Source organism: Telmatherina bonti (genome assembly GCF_933228915.1).
Source record: "Telmatherina bonti genome assembly, chromosome: 21".
Taxonomy (NCBI): domain Eukaryota; kingdom Metazoa; phylum Chordata; class Actinopteri; order Atheriniformes; family Telmatherinidae; genus Telmatherina; species Telmatherina bonti.
In genome coordinates, this window is record NC_136630.1 from 29,707,864 (window position 1) to 29,726,814 (window position 18,951).

At 45.9% G+C, this 18,951-nt stretch overlaps 1 protein-coding gene across 1 annotated transcript in view; it reads right to left on the reverse strand.

The window, feature by feature from the left end:
• Positions 1-2,398: 2,398 nt before the first annotated feature.
• Positions 2,399-18,951, reverse strand: part of reep3b (receptor accessory protein 3b) — a 49,169-nt gene continuing 32,616 nt past the window's right edge. The window contains exons 6-8 of the mRNA XM_079260316.1: positions 13,350-13,503; positions 9,275-9,408; positions 2,399-3,854 (exon numbers count right to left, since the gene is read on the reverse strand). Of these exons, the coding sequence (XP_079116442.1) occupies positions 3,783-3,854; positions 9,275-9,408; positions 13,350-13,503 (360 nt within the window). The 3' untranslated portion in view covers positions 2,399-3,782. The remainder of the gene's footprint in view (positions 3,855-9,274; positions 9,409-13,349; positions 13,504-18,951) is intronic.

Here is an 18,951-nt window from a genome sequence, read left to right on the forward strand (position 1 = left end):
GTTCTACATATAGAACTAATATAATTAATATGCAGAAGAATTTGGCATGGTTAACTGTACAGAACAGATTGAAGTATTTTTTTTATTATCATTTAGACATATTAGTTACAAAAAGTCCTGAGGTGATTTACAGGAAATTGCCTTGAACACATTACATAGTTATTGTAGGAGACAGATGAGTGGGACCAATCCGTTTCAGCGAGCAGTATTTTATCGGCCGTGGTTCCATAAGATGGACTGCCAGGATTCTGTTACTGAAAATAATAGAAAATATGTTAAAAAAAACTTTTTTTGTCTACTATACAGACATGATAATTAAAAGAGTGTAGATGATCTTGATTAAATATTGTTTAGTCGGCTTAAAAGAGCTATGGCATTGTAAACTATGTTTTTTTTTCTTTTTTTCATTGAGCTGTTGTATTTTATGTATTTTATGTTCTGTTTGTGTGTTTATGTGCGATTGTGGGTGTGCATGGTGAATAAAATGGTTTACATTTGTAATGCAATATAGATGAAAGAAAGCAAGCAGAACAAACCTCATTTTGCCTTTATGTTTGTCAGGCATTTATTTTATTGTAAATATATTTCATCAGACCAGAACAGAACAGACCAAGCCAGCAGCTGCAGAGCTTCACGCTTTGGTTTCAACAGTTACCAGCAAGAAACGGACAAGTCTGGCTTCTGAAGGAAGAGCAGGCGGTTCCTGGTTGCTGGAACCTCCCGGAAACCACAAGCCGGATCCCAGAACAGGAGAATCCCACAGCAAGCCAGACGTCCATCGTCCTCCCACACTGAAGGACTTGAGATGACATGCAGCGGCAGCACGGGTTTGGGAGGAGGTATGCTTGCAAATCAGCTGGTGACGAATAAAAAAGACCCGGTGGCACAAAGTCCTCATGATTCCAGCCGCAGGTTTACAATCAAAGCTTTGATCAGGACACAAAATCACATGAAAATACATCATTTACAGACGGGAAGATCAATAAATCCTCTCAGATCATGTGTGGGGAAGCACAGCTCCCTCTCAGCACCTCTGGCAGGAAGTAAGGATGAAGCTGCAGAGGCTCCCGACACGGACCAGAAGGCCATCAGGATGGACCTCCATCAGCAAAGTGGAATGTTAAAGAGTCAAACCCAGACCCTGTTAGTGTCCTGAGGCCTGCAGAACCGCAGCAACAGATCACAAAACTCATTCATCTTCACTATTTTACATCTGATGAAGACAATAATGTCATTTGTTTTTAGTTTACATGGAAGAGGCATCATGGTGGGAGGAGCTGCATGGTGCAGATCTGGGATGGATCAGCTCTCTTTACTTCTTATTTACTTCTAATGACGTTAGCAGCTTCAGGCATTACATTTTTATTCCTCAGTAATGTGAGAACCTGTTGCTACAGACCTGCAGGCAGCAGAAGCAAAGCTGCTAATAAAGCTTGGAGTCAGTCAAACATCATCATCAGGCAGTTAAGAAGCTTTTCAGCGTTATCTGATCTGTTAAAGTGCACCTTTACTGCAGATAAAACACACACACACACACACACAGCATGTGGATATGCTGGACATGTAACAGGAAGTGGTGGTCAACCAGCTGATTGTGGACCAGTGTGGGGTGAGCTGGTTCTTAATGCTTGGTTTGGGTGTGAATGGATCATACCCTGAAACCGATGGAGGTTCCTTCAGGGTTCCTCATGAGGTCATAAAAATGGATTTAATGAAAAGATGGAGAGAAACGTGTCTCATGAAGATCTGGTTGGATTAAAGGGATCTGAGCGAACGTTTCATCTTCATCCGCCAGGATGTCCTAGTTATCCTGATGAAGACCACCGGGCTCCTACGGAGATCTAGTTGCCATAGCAACACCAAAATGGTTGTTATGGGAGCAGGATGAGTCACGAGGGTCCCAATCCAGACTGGTTCCACTGTCGATGCATCAAAGGAGATTCAATCTGCTGGTTTTCCTAAAGTTTTTATTTATTACAAACTGGTGTGAACCAGCAGAGGGTTCCAGATGCCAGGAACCAGTCCAGATACTGGTCTGAGACAGCAGATGGTTCCAGATGCCAGGAACCAGTCCAGATACTGGTCTGAGACAGCAGATGGTCCTCAATGCCAGGAACCAGTCCAGATACTGGTCTGAGACAGCAGATGGTCCTCGATGCCAGGAACCAGTCCAGATACTGGTCTGAGACAGCAGATGGTTCCACATGCCAGGAACCAGTCCAGATACTGGTCTGAGACAGCAGATGGTTCCACATGCCAGGAACCAGTCCAGATACTGGTCTGAGACAGCAGATGGTCCTCAATGCCAGGAACCAGTCCAGATACTGGTCTGAGACAGCAGATGGTCCTCGATGCCAGGAACCAGTCCAGATACTGGTCTGAGACAGCAGATGGTCCTCAATGCCAGGAACCAGTCCAGATACTGGTCTGAGACAGCAGATGGTCCTCGATGCCAGGAACCAGTCCAGATACTGGTCTGAGACAGCAGATGGTCCTCGATGCCAGGAACCAGTCCAGATACTGGTCTGAGACAGCAGATGGTTCCACATGCCAGGAACCAGTCCAGATACTGGTCTGAGACAGCAGATGGTTCCACATGCCAGGAACCAGTCCAGATACTGGTCTGAGACGGCAGATGGTCCTCGATGCCAGGAACCAGTCCAGATACTGGTCTGAGACAGCAGATGGTCCTCGATGCCAGGAACCAGTCCAGATACTGGTCTGAGACAGCAGATGGTTCCAGATAAACATGAACCAGTCCAGATACTGGTCTGAGACAGCAGATGGTTCTCGATGCCAGGAACCAGTCCAGATACTGGTCTGAGACAGCAGATGGTTCCAGATGCCAGGAACCAGTCCAGATGGTTCCAACTGCCAGGAACCAGTCCAGATACTGGTCTGAGACAGCAGATGGTTCCAGATAAACATGAACCAGTCCAGATACTGGTCTGAGACAGCAGATGGTTCTCGATGCCAGGAACCAGTCCAGATACTGGTCTGAGACAGCAGATGGTTCTCGATGCCAGGAACCAGTCCAGATACTGGTCTGAGACAGCAGATGGTTCCAGATGCCAGGAACCAGTCCAGATGGTTCCAGATGCCAGGAACCAGTCCAGATACTGGTCTGAGACAGCAGATGGTTCCAGATGCCAGGAACCAGGCCAGATGGTTTTGGACACCTGGACCTGATAACTTTAAAGGATCTATGATGTCATGGAGATGAACTTTTTATGACTTCTTCAGCTGAACAAACATCTTAACTATGGAAACACTGACACTGGTATTCTGGTTGACCACCACTTTGTCAAGTGGATGCATATGAACCTGCAGAGGTCATGTGACCCAACCTCTGAACCCAAGGTGCTTTTTACAATCTGTCAGTAGAACCTTTTTTATGTCGGTTCTGTTAAAGAATAGGAGTGAATCTGTTAGTTCCACTGTATTAATCCCTCAGAGGAAGCGGTACCACACAAACACATAACACACATGTAAAATGTCACACACAAACATAACTATAACTACAATTAAAAAAAAACTCATGCAGGAGATGTCACGAGGACCAAAAATCACCAAAAAGAGTAAAATATAAGAAAATGTAGAAAAGTTCTGGTTCTGGAGGAATTCAGTAATAAATACGTCCCCAGATGGGTCCTAGGGTGGGTCCTCATGGCAGAGTTCAGCAGAGTGAAGAGTCAGAGCTGGAAACCAGCCTCACCGACCACAGCACCACCCTGCTGAGGGTTTACAAGTGGGTGTCGGTGTGTGTAGGTGTGTGTCGCCGGTTACATCCCGTAGTTAACGGAGCTCAGTGCAGGTCTCTTCTTGCCTTTAATCTTCAGAGATCCATAACGGGCCTGAACACAGAACCAGGAAAAGAAACCGGGTCATAAACGGGTTGTAGAAGTCTTCAACAGATCTTCACCGATTACTTCATGCCTGACGTTTGGGCTAGTTCTTCCTATTTAACGTTCTAGTTACTTTCGTTGTGGATGTTCTTCTTATTTAACGTTCTAGTTACTTTCGTTGTGGATGTTCTTCTTATTTAACGTTCTAGTTACTTTCGTTGTGGATGTTCTTCTTATTTAACGTTCTAGTTACTTTCGTTGTGGATGTTCTTCTTATTTAACGTTCTAGTTACTTTCGTTGTGGATGTTCTTCTTATTTAACGTTTTAGTTACTTTCGTTGTGGATGTTCTTCTTATTTAACGTTCTAGTTACTTTCGTTGTGGATGTTCTTCTTATTTAACGTTCTAGTTACTTTCGTTGTGGATGTTCTTCTTATTTAACGTTCTAGTTACTTTCGTTGTGGATGTTCTTCTTATTTAACGTTCTAGTTACTTTCGTTGTGGATGTTCTTCTTATTTAACGTTCTACTTACTCTCGTATGGAGATGTTCTTCCTATTTAACGTTTTAGTTACTTTCGTTGTGGATGTTCTTCTTATTTAACGTTCTAGTTACTTTCGTTGTGGATGTTCTTCTTATTTAACGTTCTAGTTACTTTCGTTGTGGATGTTCTTCTTATTTAACGTTCTAGTTACTTTCGTTGTGGATGTTCTTCTTATTTAACGTTCTAGTTACTTTCGTTGTGGATGTTCTTCTTATTTAACGTTCTACTTACTCTCGTATGGAGATGTTCTTCCTATTTAACGTTTTAGTTACTTTCGTTGTGGATGTTCTTCTTATTTAACGTTCTAGTTACTTTCGTTGTGGATGTTCTTCTTATTTAACGTTCTAGTTACTTTCGTTGTGGATGTTCTTCTTATTTAACGTTCTAGTTACTTTCGTTGTGGATGTTCTTCTTATTTAACGTTCTAGTTACTTTCGTTGTGGATGTTCTTCTTATTTAACGTTCTACTTACTCTCGTATGGAGATGTTCTTCCTATTTAACGTTTTAGTTACTTTCGTTGTGGATGTTCTTCCTATTTAACGTTTTAGTTACTTTCGTTGTGGATGTTCTTATTTAACGTTCTAGTTACTTTCGTTGTGGATGTTCTTATTTAACGTTCTAGTTACTTTCGTTGTGGATGTTCTTCCTATTTAACGTTCTAGTTACTTTCGTTGTGGATGTTCTTCTTATTTAACGTTCTAGTTACTTTCGTTGTGGATATTCTTCTTATTTAACGTTCTAGTTACTTTCGTTGTGGATGTTTTTCCTATTTGACGTTCTAGTTACTCTCGTTGTGGATGTTCTTCCTATTTAATGTTCTAGTTACTCTCGTTGTGGATGTTTTTCCTATTTGACGTTCTAGTTACTCTCGTTGTGGATGTTCTTCCTATTTAATGTTCTAGTTACTCTCGTTGTGGATGTTCTTCCTATTTAACATTCTAGTTACTCTCGTTGTGGATGTTCTTCCTATTTAACATTCTGGTTACTCTCGTTGTGGATGTTCTTCCTATTTAACGTTCTAGTTACTCTCGTATGGAGATGTTCTTCCTATTTAATGTTCTAGTTACTCTCGTTGTGGATGTTCTTCCTATTTAACATTCTAGTTACTCTCGTTGTGGATGTTCTTCCTATTTAATATTCTGGTTACTCTCGTTGTGGATGTTCTTCCTATTTAACGTTCTAGTTACTCTCATGGATGTTCTTCCTATTTAACATTCTAGTTACTCTCGTTGTGGATGTTCTTCCTATTTAACATTCTAGTTACTCTCGTTGTGGATGTTCTTCCTATTTAACGTTCTAGTTACTTTCGTTGTGGATGTTCTTCTTATTTAACGTTCTAGTTACTTTCGTTGTGGATGTTCTTCTTATTTAACGTTTTAGTTACTTTCGTTGTGGATGTTCTTCTTATTTAACGTTCTAGTTACTTTCGTTGTGGATGTTCTTCTTATTTAACGTTCTAGTTACTTTCGTTGTGGATGTTCTTCTTATTTAACGTTCTAGTTACTTTCGTTGTGGATATTCTTCTTATTTAACGTTCTAGTTACTTTCGTTGTGGATGTTTTTCCTATTTGACGTTCTAGTTACTCTCGTTGTGGATGTTCTTCCTATTTAACATTCTAGTTACTCTCGTTGTGGATGTTTTTCCTATTTGACGTTCTAGTTACTCTCGTTGTGGATGTTCTTCCTATTTAATGTTCTAGTTACTCTCGTTGTGGATGTTCTTCCTATTTAACATTCTAGTTACTCTCGTTGTGGATGTTCTTCCTATTTAACATTCTGGTTACTCTCGTTGTGGATGTTCTTCCTATTTAACGTTCTAGTTACTCTCGTATGGAGATGTTCTTCCTATTTAATGTTCTAGTTACTCTCGTTGTGGATGTTCTTCCTATTTAACATTCTAGTTACTCTCGTTGTGGATGTTCTTCCTATTTAACGTTCTAGTTACTTTCGTTGTGGATGTTCTTCTTATTTAACGTTCTAGTTACTCTCGTTGTGGATGTTCTTCTTATTTAACGTTCTAGTTACTTTCGTTGTGGATGTTCTTCTTATTTAACGTTCTAGTTACTTTCGTTGTGGATGTTCTTCCTATTTAACATTCTGGTTACTCTCGTTGTGGATGTTCTTCCTATTTAACGTTCTAGTTACTTTCGTTGTGGATGTTCTTCTTATTTAACGTTCTAGTTACTTTCGTTGTGGATGTTCTTCTTATTTAACGTTCTAGTTACTTTCGTTGTGGATGTTCTTCTTATTTAACGTTCTAGTTACTTTCGTTGTGGATGTTCTTCTTTAACGTTCTAGTTACTTTCGTTGTGGATGTTCTTCTTATTTAACGTTCTACTTACTCTCGTATGGAGATGTTCTTCCTATTTAACGTTTTAGTTACTTTCGTTGTGGATGTTCTTCTTATTTAACGTTCTAGTTACTTTCGTTGTGGATGTTCTTCTTATTTAACGTTCTAGTTACTTTCGTTGTGGATGTTCTTCTTATTTAACGTTCTAGTTACTTTCGTTGTGGATGTTCTTCTTATTTAACGTTCTAGTTACTTTCGTTGTGGATGTTCTTCTTATTTAACGTTCTACTTACTCTCGTATGGAGATGTTCTTCCTATTTAACGTTTTAGTTACTTTCGTTGTGGATGTTCTTCCTATTTAACGTTTTAGTTACTTTCGTTGTGGATGTTCTTATTTAACGTTCTAGTTACTTTCGTTGTGGATGTTCTTCTTATTTAACGTTCTAGTTACTTTCGTTGTGGATGTTCTTCTTATTTAACGTTCTAGTTACTTTCGTTGTGGATGTTCTTCTTATTTAACGTTCTAGTTACTTTCGTTGTGGATATTCTTCTTATTTAACGTTCTAGTTACTTTCGTTGTGGATGTTTTTCCTATTTGACGTTCTAGTTACTCTCGTTGTGGATGTTTTTCCTATTTGACGTTCTAGTTACTCTCGTTGTGGATGTTCTTCCTATTTAATGTTCTAGTTACTCTCGTTGTGGATGTTCTTCCTATTTAACATTCTAGTTACTCTCGTTGTGGATGTTCTTCCTATTTAACATTCTGGTTACTGTCGTTGTGGATGTTCTTCCTATTTAACGTTCTAGTTACTCTCGTATGGAGATGTTCTTCCTATTTAATGTTCTAGTTACTCTCGTTGTGGATGTTCTTCCTATTTAATATTCTGGTTACTCTCGTTGTGGATGTTCTTCCTATTTAACGTTCTAGTTACTCTCATGGATGTTCTTCCTATTTAACATTCTAGTTACTCTCGTTGTGGATGTTCTTCCTATTTAACATTCTAGTTACTCTCGTTGTGGATGTTCTTCCTATTTAACGTTCTAGTTACTTTCGTTGTGGATGTTCTTCTTATTTAACGTTCTAGTTACTTTCGTTGTGGATGTTCTTCTTATTTAACGTTCTAGTTACTTTCGTTGTGGATGTTCTTCTTATTTAACGTTCTAGTTACTTTCGTTGTGGATGTTCTTCTTATTTAACGTTTTAGTTACTTTCGTTGTGGATGTTCTTCTTATTTAACGTTCTAGTTACTTTCGTTGTGGATGTTCTTATTTAACGTTCTAGTTACTTTCGTTGTGGATGTTCTTCTTATTTAACGTTCTAGTTACTTTCGTTGTGGATGTTCTTCTTATTTAACGTTCTAGTTACTTTCGTTGTGGATGTTCTTCTTATTTAACGTTCTAGTTACTTTCGTTGTGGATGTTCTTCTTATTTAACGTTCTAGTTACTTTCGTTGTGGATGTTCTTCTTATTTAACGTTCTACTTACTCTCGTATGGAGATGTTCTTCCTATTTAACGTTTTAGTTACTTTCGTTGTGGATGTTCTTCTTATTTAACGTTCTAGTTACTTAAGTTGTGGATGTTCTGCTTATTTAACGTTCTAGTTACTTTCGTTGTGGATGTTCTTCTTATTTAACGTTCTAGTTACTTTCGTTGTGGATGTTCTTCTTATTTAACGTTCTAGTTACTTTCGTTGTGGATGTTCTTCTTATTTAACGTTCTACTTACTCTCGTATGGAGATGTTCTTCCTATTTAACGTTTTAGTTACTTTCGTTGTGGATGTTCTTCCTATTTAACGTTTTAGTTACTTTCGTTGTGGATGTTCTTATTTAACGTTCTAGTTACTTTCGTTGTGGATGTTCTTCTTATTTAACGTTCTAGTTACTTTCGTTGTGGATGTTCTTCTTATTTAACGTTCTAGTTACTTTCGTTGTGGATGTTCTTCTTATTTAACGTTCTAGTTACTTTCGTTGTGGATGTTCTTCTTATTTAACGTTCTAGTTACTTTCGTTGTGGATATTCTTCTTATTTAACGTTCTAGTTACTTTCGTTGTGGATGTTTTTCTATTTGACGTTCTAGTTACTCTCGTTGTGGATGTTCTTCCTATTTAATGTTCTAGTTACTCTCGTTGTGGATGTTTTTCCTATTTGACGTTCTAGTTACTCTCGTTGTGGATGTTCTTCCTATTTAATGTTCTAGTTACTCTCGTTGTGGATGTTCTTCCTATTTAACATTCTAGTTACTCTCGTTGTGGATGTTCTTCCTATTTAACATTCTGGTTACTCTCGTTGTGGATGTTCTTCCTATTTAACGTTCTAGTTACTCTCGTATGGAGATGTTCTTCCTATTTAATGTTCTAGTTACTCTCGTTGTGGATGTTCTTCCTATTTAACATTCTAGTTACTCTCGTTGTGGATGTTCTTCCTATTTAATATTCTGGTTACTCTCGTTGTGGATGTTCTTCCTATTTAACGTTCTAGTTACTCTCATGGATGTTCTTCCTATTTAACATTCTAGTTACTCTCGTGGATGTTCCGATTGAAGGTTCTAGTCATTCTTGTGGCTGTTCTGCTCTGCGTATGGAGGCCACTTACATCTTTACGGACTCTGGATCTGGTGATCTTGACGCTCTGTGACCGTCTCAGTCCTTTCTGACTGACGGCCTCGTCTTCAGAGAAGGTCGGCTCCGCCTCTTCGTCGCTCCTCTCCTCCTGATCGTAGAAATATTCTGAAAACACAAACACAAACATTTGGAACCCAGCAGAACCAGAGAACTCCACTGAGAACCAGAAGTTTTATCTAGCTCACTGAGAGAAATATCCATTTCACACCCGAGTTCTGTTTCTTCTCTTTCACATAAAAATACATTTATTCCTACATCACATCCATCCATCCATCCATCCATCCATCCATCTTCTCAGTGAGTCAGAGTCCTAGATTAGTCCAGTCAGCCATGGGCCAGGTCCGGTCCGTCCTGGATCAGAACCCATGCTGGCTGCAGACCGCCTCAGAACCTGCAGGAGTTCTTCTATCTCGCTAACCGAGAGAGGTAAAGATCCGGTTCTGAGCCGATAAATCAGAAAGCTGCAGTTCTCCAAGTGAGTCAGGGTCCTTCAAAGTCCCACCTGCTGCTTAATGTGATCTCATCTTTCAGTCCAGATGGGACCAGATAGCTAGAAATCCTGAAGCCTCCCCACAAGCATGAAGACCTGCTCCAATCCGCAAAGACCAGCAAAGAAACTGGATCACTTATCCTGAATCTGGGGTCCAACGACTTGTCCAAACTGGTTTCAGCCATCTGAACCGGCCCGCCATGATCTCCACACCTTGGACCACCACCCAATCCAGTCCAGACCGGACCCTGAGGTTTCTGGATCATTTCTGTTTTTTTGGGGTTTTTTTTTTAAACTTTGAGGAAAAACTAAATTCTTTGCTCTGATTGGCTGACTGTCCTAAAAGTTGTTTACTGTTTACAGACATTTATATTCCAGAAGGAAGCGGCTGTTTTTAGTAAACATTCCGTGTTTCTGTCCAGGATTCTACATGATGTTCGGCTTATAAACACACCGGCAGTACAGTGAGAAAAAGCCTAAATAAACAACTCCTCTTCTGCACCTGCTGGTCCAGCAGAGGTCAGCAGAGACCAGCTGCTTTCTTCTTCATAGAATTACAACACCTAGAGAAGACATCTGCAAACATCGCGGGTCCACCAGTATGTGGAATTCAGACAGAAATATGAGCCCAATTCAGGATCCAGGAGAACTGATGCTGATCAGGAACTTCCTATCTGAGCCGCATCCTAACAGCTCCCAACAGTGCTGGTTCTGCTTCTCCTGGTTCTGGATCCAGCTGTTGTTACATCTGGATCATATAAGGGGCCCCTGAGTCCTGAGAGTTCTTCACCGGCCACAACCCAGTGGAAAAAGGGTGGAACCAGACCGAGTAAAACTTCACGCAAGATTTCAACATCCCACAAAAACAAAGAAACATCCTCTGCAGAGGACCAGTAAGAAAACACAGAACTGGGCCTCAGCAGAGCTCTGACAACGCTGCTGGATCCAGACTCTGATCATACACTCCAGGTCTGAACCAAAACCTGAACCGGTCTTTTCCCAGAAACTGATCCAGAGTCTGAGCTGCAGATTCCAGTCAGAGGATCCCAGTTCATTCGGTGGTATATCTCTAATTTCCCGCGATGTGGAACGCTGCTACCGTCCATCCGGCGGCGTCCAAAACCGTCCCACCGAGGACAGACACAGACCCGGAGCAGCTCGTCCAAGCAGGATCCGCGTAGTCCTGGTTCTGCTGCTGGAACCAGTTTGATGTTCTCCGTCTGAACCTTCCACTTACTGGCAGGTGAATGAAGTCAGGCTCACTGGTTTTACTGGCCTGAGATCAGGTGGTGTGTACATCTCAGGTGTGTCCACACATACACACACAGGTTGGTTAACTGATCTGGCCACCAGAGGGTGTGTGTGACATGATGATGATGATGATGATGATGAAAGAAAGCAGTCGGAGAGTGAAACCCCCCCCCCCCTCCCTCCGTCTGCCTGAGCTGAATGCAGAGTACACCCGGCACCCTCTCAGCATGCCAACGCCGTCTGCCAGGCTTCCCTCCCTCCATCCTCCTCCTCCAGCATCCACCTTCACATTCATCTTCGTCCTCTCCTCCTCCTCCTCCTCCCTCTCTCTGACTGAATGTGTGTTTTACATTCCACCAGCATCCCACTCCTCCTCATCTGGGAACTCATTTCTCCCAGCTCTCCCTGAAACCCGCCGCCGTTCTCATCCGACCCCGACCAGCAACCAGTTCACACGCAGGCATCAAGAGGAAAACCAGTATAAAAACATGTCAGCTGAGCTGCCATGGCAACGCTCGTTCAGATGGCATAGAGCAAGATGCTTCTGATGCTGGGACCGCGAGAGGGTGAGGGGGGAACAGGCCTGGACAGACTGGAGCTAGGACACACACACACGCACCTTTTACAACTTGCATTAGTAACACCACACAGGTCCAGATAAAATCTACGAGTAGGGATTCATTCATTTATTCATGCTGCCAATCTGAAAATGTGATTCTGTTCTACAGTCATTTAGCAGACGCTTTATCCAAAGCGAGCGCCGGTCAGACCCGTAAAAATGAAGCTGTGCTTGTCGATGTGATCCGTACCTGAACTGTTGTCGTTTCCAAACTGGATGATACAAGTTAAAAGGCTCGTCTTGCTCTCCTAGCTATCAGAACAGATTTAAGGATTGTTGAGCATCTCGACAGCTGAAAGGCTCAAAATGAAACCTTTCATGCAGGTATTTAATAAAAGGAAGGAAGCAACGTCTTTTCCTCTTCATTTTCATCATGTTAAATCTTTCCATCATCACACAACTGATCGATCACATCCAGCATCCATGCAGGATATTCTGGATCAACCTGAGCTGGTCTCAGGTCGCGCTGTAAGTGTTACAGGTAGGGTTTGTGGTACTGTAGGAGTTACTCTCAGTGTTTGTTGAGCTGAAACCTGAGTAAATGTTTCGTTCTATCGTTCCTTTCTGCTTTTGAGTCATGGTAAGGTGTACAGGCTCATCCACGTCTGCAGGTGCTGGATGGACAGGTGAATATTGCTTCCTACGTTGCAGGACCTGCGACGTGCCGCACACGTCATGGCAATGATGAGACTCAAACGTTGTGCAGATCTATGTCCGTGGAAACATCGGAGCCCATCTGATCAGCCTGATTTCCACTGACAGAGGAAATATTTATCCATGGAAACGTTTCTGGAGTTTCCAGCCGGTCAGAATCGTCCTGGTCTGACTGAGTGAGATGAGAAGTCTCCCAGTCTTCCTCCTCTCTCCTCCTGGAAGCAGCCTCATCCTTTCCACCGTCCATCCTGGTCTCCTCCTCCATGTTCTCTCCTCATCCAGCTGCATCACGACACGTTACTGAAATGACTGGATTCATTCATCACCCGCTGAACTGGGCAGGAGGTTTTAATGGGTTGGAACCAGTTCCTGCCAGGGTGCTGGGTGGACTTACCTCCAGCCGTCCTGTGAGGCTGTAATCCCGCTGCTACACATTAACATCACATCTTTTAGCTAAAGGCAGTGAGGTGAGGGAGTCCAGGTGAGGATTGTCCAACAGGACAAATAGGAAAGGAAGCAGCACTGCATGTGAACCGGTTCTTTTGGCTCCGACGCGAACAGAACCAAGACGATGCTGCAGATGATACACAGTCTACGTTTAATAAGCCGGCATCAGAAACGGAGATCCAATCACATGAACGGAAGCAGAGAATGTTCCAGATCAGCTGGAGAAGGAACAGGTGGAACCGTTCCCATTGCGGATCCTACAGGTGAAATGTGGAACTGGTGGAGTCAGCCGGTACCGACCCGGTCAGCAGGAAACGTGTCTGGAACCACTGATCACGTTCAACGATTAGATCGTTTTTTTATTCAAACGTCTGATTGATTGGGAAGAGAAGTCGACTTCCTGAATTAAAACGATTCAAGAGTTAAATTCCAGCTGGTATTTTCTCTCCATTCCATCCCCTGACTGGTTGCTTGTACTGGGAATAAAATCAGACATGATGGGATTCTGCTTGTAGTTTCATGTTACACAGTGGAACACATCTCTGGACTACATGCGTGTGTTTTCTGAGTGTTTCATGTGTGTACCATCTCTGTCGGTGCTCTGGGATCTCCTGACAGCAGGGTTGGCTGACTGGGAGCTGTACTGGTACAGCTGGTTTCCGCGGTCGTCCTGCTGGCCTATCTGTGTGAGGTCATGCATGCTCAGGCTCCGCAGCTTCTCCGTGATGGCCCCCTGACCCTGTGGATCACACAGCAGTCGGTATCACATGTCAGGATCAATATGACTCACACATCAGGAGCTGAACAGCTTCCATCAACATCTGCAGTCAGTCTTCCCCACAGACATCATAAGACCAGTTCCACCACTCCACGGACACCATACAACCAGTCCCACCACTCCACGGACACCATACAACCAGTCCCACCACTCCACGGACACCATACAACCAGTCCCACCACTCCACGGACACCATACAACCAGTCCCACCACTCCACGGACACCATACAACCAGTCCCACCACTCCACGGACGCCATACAACCAGTCCCACCACTCCACGGACACCATACAACCAGTCCCACCACTCCACGGACACCATACAACCAGTCCCACCACTCCACGGACACCATACAACCAGTCCCACCACTCCACGGACACCATACAACCAGTCCCACCACTCCACGGACACCATACAACCAGTCCCACCACTCCACGGACGCCATACAACCAGTCCCACCACTCCACGGACACCATACAACCAGTCCCACCACTCCACGGACACCATACAACCAGTCCCACCACTCCACGGACACCATACAACCAGTCCCACCACTCCACAGACACCATACAACCAGTCCCACCACTCCACAGACACCATACAACCAGTCCCACCACTCCACAGACACCATACAACCAGTCCCACCACTCCACAGACACCATACAACCAGTCCCATCACTCCACAGACACCATACAACCAGTCCCATCACTCCACAGACACCATACAACCAGTCCCACCACTCCACGGACACCATACAACCAGTCCCATCACTCCACAGACACCATACAACCAGTCCCACCACTCCACAGACACCATACAACCAGTCCCACCACTCCACAGACACCATACAACCAGTCCCATCACTCCACAGACACCATACAACCAGTCCCATCACTCCACAGACACCATACAACCAGTCCCACCACTCCACGGACACCATAAAACCAGTCCCACCACTCCACGGACACCATACAACCAGTCCCATCACTCCACAGACACCATACAACCAGTCCCACCACTCCACGGACACCATAAAACCAGTCCCACCACTCCACAGACACCATAAAACCAGTCCCACCACTCCACAGACACCATACAACCAGTCCCATCACTCCACAGACACCATACAACCAGTCCCATTACTCCACGGACACCATACAACCAGTCCCATCACTCCACGGACACCATACAACCAGTCCCATCACTCCACGGACACCATACAACCAGTCCCATCACTCCACAGACACCATACAACCAGTCCCACCACTCCACGGACACCATAAAACCAGTCCCACCACTCCACAGACATCATAAAACCAGCTCCACCACTCCACAGACACCATACAACCAGTCCCATTACTCCACAGACACCATACAACCAGTCCCATCACTCCACAGACACCATACAACCAGTCCCATCACTCCACGGACACCATACAACCAGTCCCACCACTCCACGGACATATACAACCAGTCCCACCACTCCACGGACACCATACAACCAGTCCCACCACTCCACGGACACCATACAACCAGTCCCACCACTCCACGGACACCATACAACCAGTCCCACCACTCCACGGACACCATACAACCAGTCCCACCACTCCACAGACACCATACAACCAGTCCCACCACTCCACAGACACCATACAACCAGTCCCACCACTCCACAGACACCATACAACCAGCTCCACCACTCCACAGACACCATACAACCAGTCCCACCACTCCACAGACACCATACAACCAGTCCCACCACTCCACAGACACCATACAACCAGTCCCATCACTCCACAGACACCATACAACCAGTCCCACCACTCCACAGACACCATACAACCAGTCCCACCACTCCACAGACACCATACAACCAGTCCCATCACTCCACAGACACCATACAACCAGTCCCATCACTCCACAGACACCATAAAACCAGTCCCACCACTCCACAGACACCATACAACCAGTCCCATCACTCCACAGACACCATACAACCAGTCCCATTACTCCACGGACACCATACAACCAGTCCCATCACTCCACGGACACCATACAACCAGTCCCACCACTCCACGGACACCATACAACCAGTCCCACCACTCCACGGACACCATACAACCAGTCCCACCACTCCACGGACACCATACAACCAGTCCCACCACTCCACGGACACCATACAACCAGTCCCACCACTCCACGGACACCATACAACCAGTCCCACCACTCCACGGACACCATACAACCAGTCCCACCACTCCACGGACACCATACAACCAGTCCCACCACTCCACAGACATCATAAAACCAGCTCCACCACTCCACAGACACCATACAACCAGTCCCACCACTCCACAGACACCATACAACCAGTCCCACCACTCCACAGACACCATACAACCAGTCCCACCACTCCACAGACACCATACAACCAGTCCCATCACTCCACAGACACCATACAACCAGTCCCACCACTCCACAGACACCATACAACCAGTCCCACCACTCCACAGACACCATACAACCAGTCCCATCACTCCACAGACACCATACAACCAGTCCCATCACTCCACGGACACCATACAACCAGTCCCACCACTCCACGGACACCATACAACCAGTCCCATCACTCCACAGACACCATACAACCAGTCCCACCACTCCACAGACACCATACAACCAGTCCCACCACTCCACAGACACCATACAACCAGTCCCATCACTCCACAGACACCATACAACCAGTCCCATCACTCCACAGACACCATACAACCAGTCCCACCACTCCACGGACACCATAAAACCAGTCCCACCACTCCACGGACACCATACAACCAGTCCCATCACTCCACAGACACCATACAACCAGTCCCACCACTCCACGGACACCATAAAACCAGTCCCACCACTCCACAGACACCATACAACCAGTCCCATCACTCCACAGACACCATACAACCAGTCCCATTACTCCACGGACACCATACAACCAGTCCCATCACTCCACGGACACCATACAACCAGTCCCATCACTCCACGGACACCATACAACCAGTCCCATCACTCCACAGACACCATACAACCAGTCCCACCACTCCACGGACACCATAAAACCAGTCCCACCACTCCACAGACATCATAAAACCAGCTCCACCACTCCACAGACACCATACAACCAGTCCCACCACTCCACAGACACCATACAACCAGTCCCACCACTCCACGGACACCATACAACCAGTCCCACCACTCCACAGACATCATAAAACCAGCTCCACCACTCCACAGACACCATACAACCAGTCCCACCACTCCACGGACACCATACAACCAGTCCCATTACTCCACAGACACCATACAACCAGTCCCACCACTCCACAGACACCATACAACCAGTCCCATCACTCCACAGACACCATACAACCAGTCCCATTACTCCACAGACACCATACAACCAGTCCCATCACTCCACAGACACCATACAACCAGTCCCATCACTCCACAGACACCATACAACCAGTCCTATCACTCCACAGACACCATACAACCAGTCCTATCACTCCACAGACACCATACAACCAGTCCCACCACTCCACAGACACCATACAACCAGTCCCACCACTCGACAGACACCATACAACCAGTCCCACCACTCGACAGACACCATACAACCAGTCCCACCACTCTACAGACACCATACAACCAGTCCCACCACTCCACAGACACCATACAACCATTCCCACCACTCCACAGACACCATACAACCAGTCCCACCACTCCACAGACACCATACAACCAGTCCCACCACTCTACAGACACACACTCCGTCATCATTAGACCATAGAGCTGGATGATAAACTGGACCACAGGGAAAGATCCAGATTAATGATAATGAAACTGCAACCAGACGAAGTGGAAGAGAACTGTGTGAACCCAGCAGCATGTTTGTCTCATCAACTTCATCTCATGGAGAAACACATGCGGTTCTGGATGTACAAGAGGAGGAGGAGATTCTCCAGTTGGTGAAAACCTTTGTCAAAAGACCGGTTCTGTGATGGTGCAGCATTGGATCAGGGTTCTGATGCCACGGGGACGGATCGGGGTTCTGATGCCACGGGGACGGATCGGGGTTCTGATGCCACGGGGACGGATCGGGGTTCTGATGGTACGGGCACGGATCGGGGTTCTGATGCCACGGGGACGGATCGGGGTTCTGATGCCACGGGGACGGATCGGGGTTCTGATGGTACGGGGACGGATCGGGGTTCTGATGGTACGAGGACGGATCGGGGTTCTGATGGTACGGGGACGGATCGGGGTTCTGATGGTACGGGGACGGATCGGGGTTCTGATGGTACGGGGACGGATCGGGGTTCTGATGGTACGGGGACGGATCGGGGTTCTGATGGTACGGGGACGGATCGGGGTTCTGATGGTACGGGGACGGATCGGGGTTCTGATGGTACGGGGACGGATCGGGGTTCTGATGGTACGGGGACGGATCGGGGTTCTGATGGTACGGGCATGGATCGGGGTTCTGATGGTACGGGCATGGATCGGGGTTCTGATGGTACGGGGACGGATCAGGGTTCTGATGGTACGGGGACGGATCAGGGTTCTGATGGTATGAGGATGGATCGGGGTTCTGATGGTACGGGGACAGATCGGGGTTCTGATGGTACGGGCATGGATCGGGGTTCTGATGGTACGGGGACAGATCGGGGTTCTGATGGTACGGGGACAGATTGGGGTTCTGATGGTACGGGGACGGATCGGGGTTCTGATGGTACGGGGACGGATCAGGGTTCTGATGGTACGGGGACGGATCGGGGTTCTGATGGTACGGGGACGGATCGGGGTTCTGATGGTACGGGGATGGATCGGGGTTCTGATGGTATGAGGATGGATCGGGGTTCTGATGGTACGGGGACGGATCGGGGTTCTGATGGTACGGGGATGGATCGGGGTTCTGATGGTATGGGGACAGATCGGGGTTCTGATGGTACGGGGACGGATCGGGGTTCTGATGGTACGGGGACGGATCGGGGTTCTGATGGTACGGGGACGGATCGGGGTTCTGATGGTACGGGGACGGATCGGGGTTCTGATGGTACGGGGATGGATCGGGGTTCTGATGGTACGGGGATGGATCAGGGTTCTGATGGTACGGGGATGGATCGGGGTTCTGATGGTACGGGGACGGATCAGGGTTCTGATGGTATGGGGACGGATCAGGGTTCTGATGGTACGGGGATGGATCGGGGTTCTGATGGTACGGGGATGGATCGGGGTTCTGATGGTATGAGGATGGATCGGGGTTCTGATGGTACGGGGACGGGTACGGGGACGGATCGGGGTTCTGATGGTACGGGGATGGATCAGGGTTCTGATGGTACGGGGACGGATCAG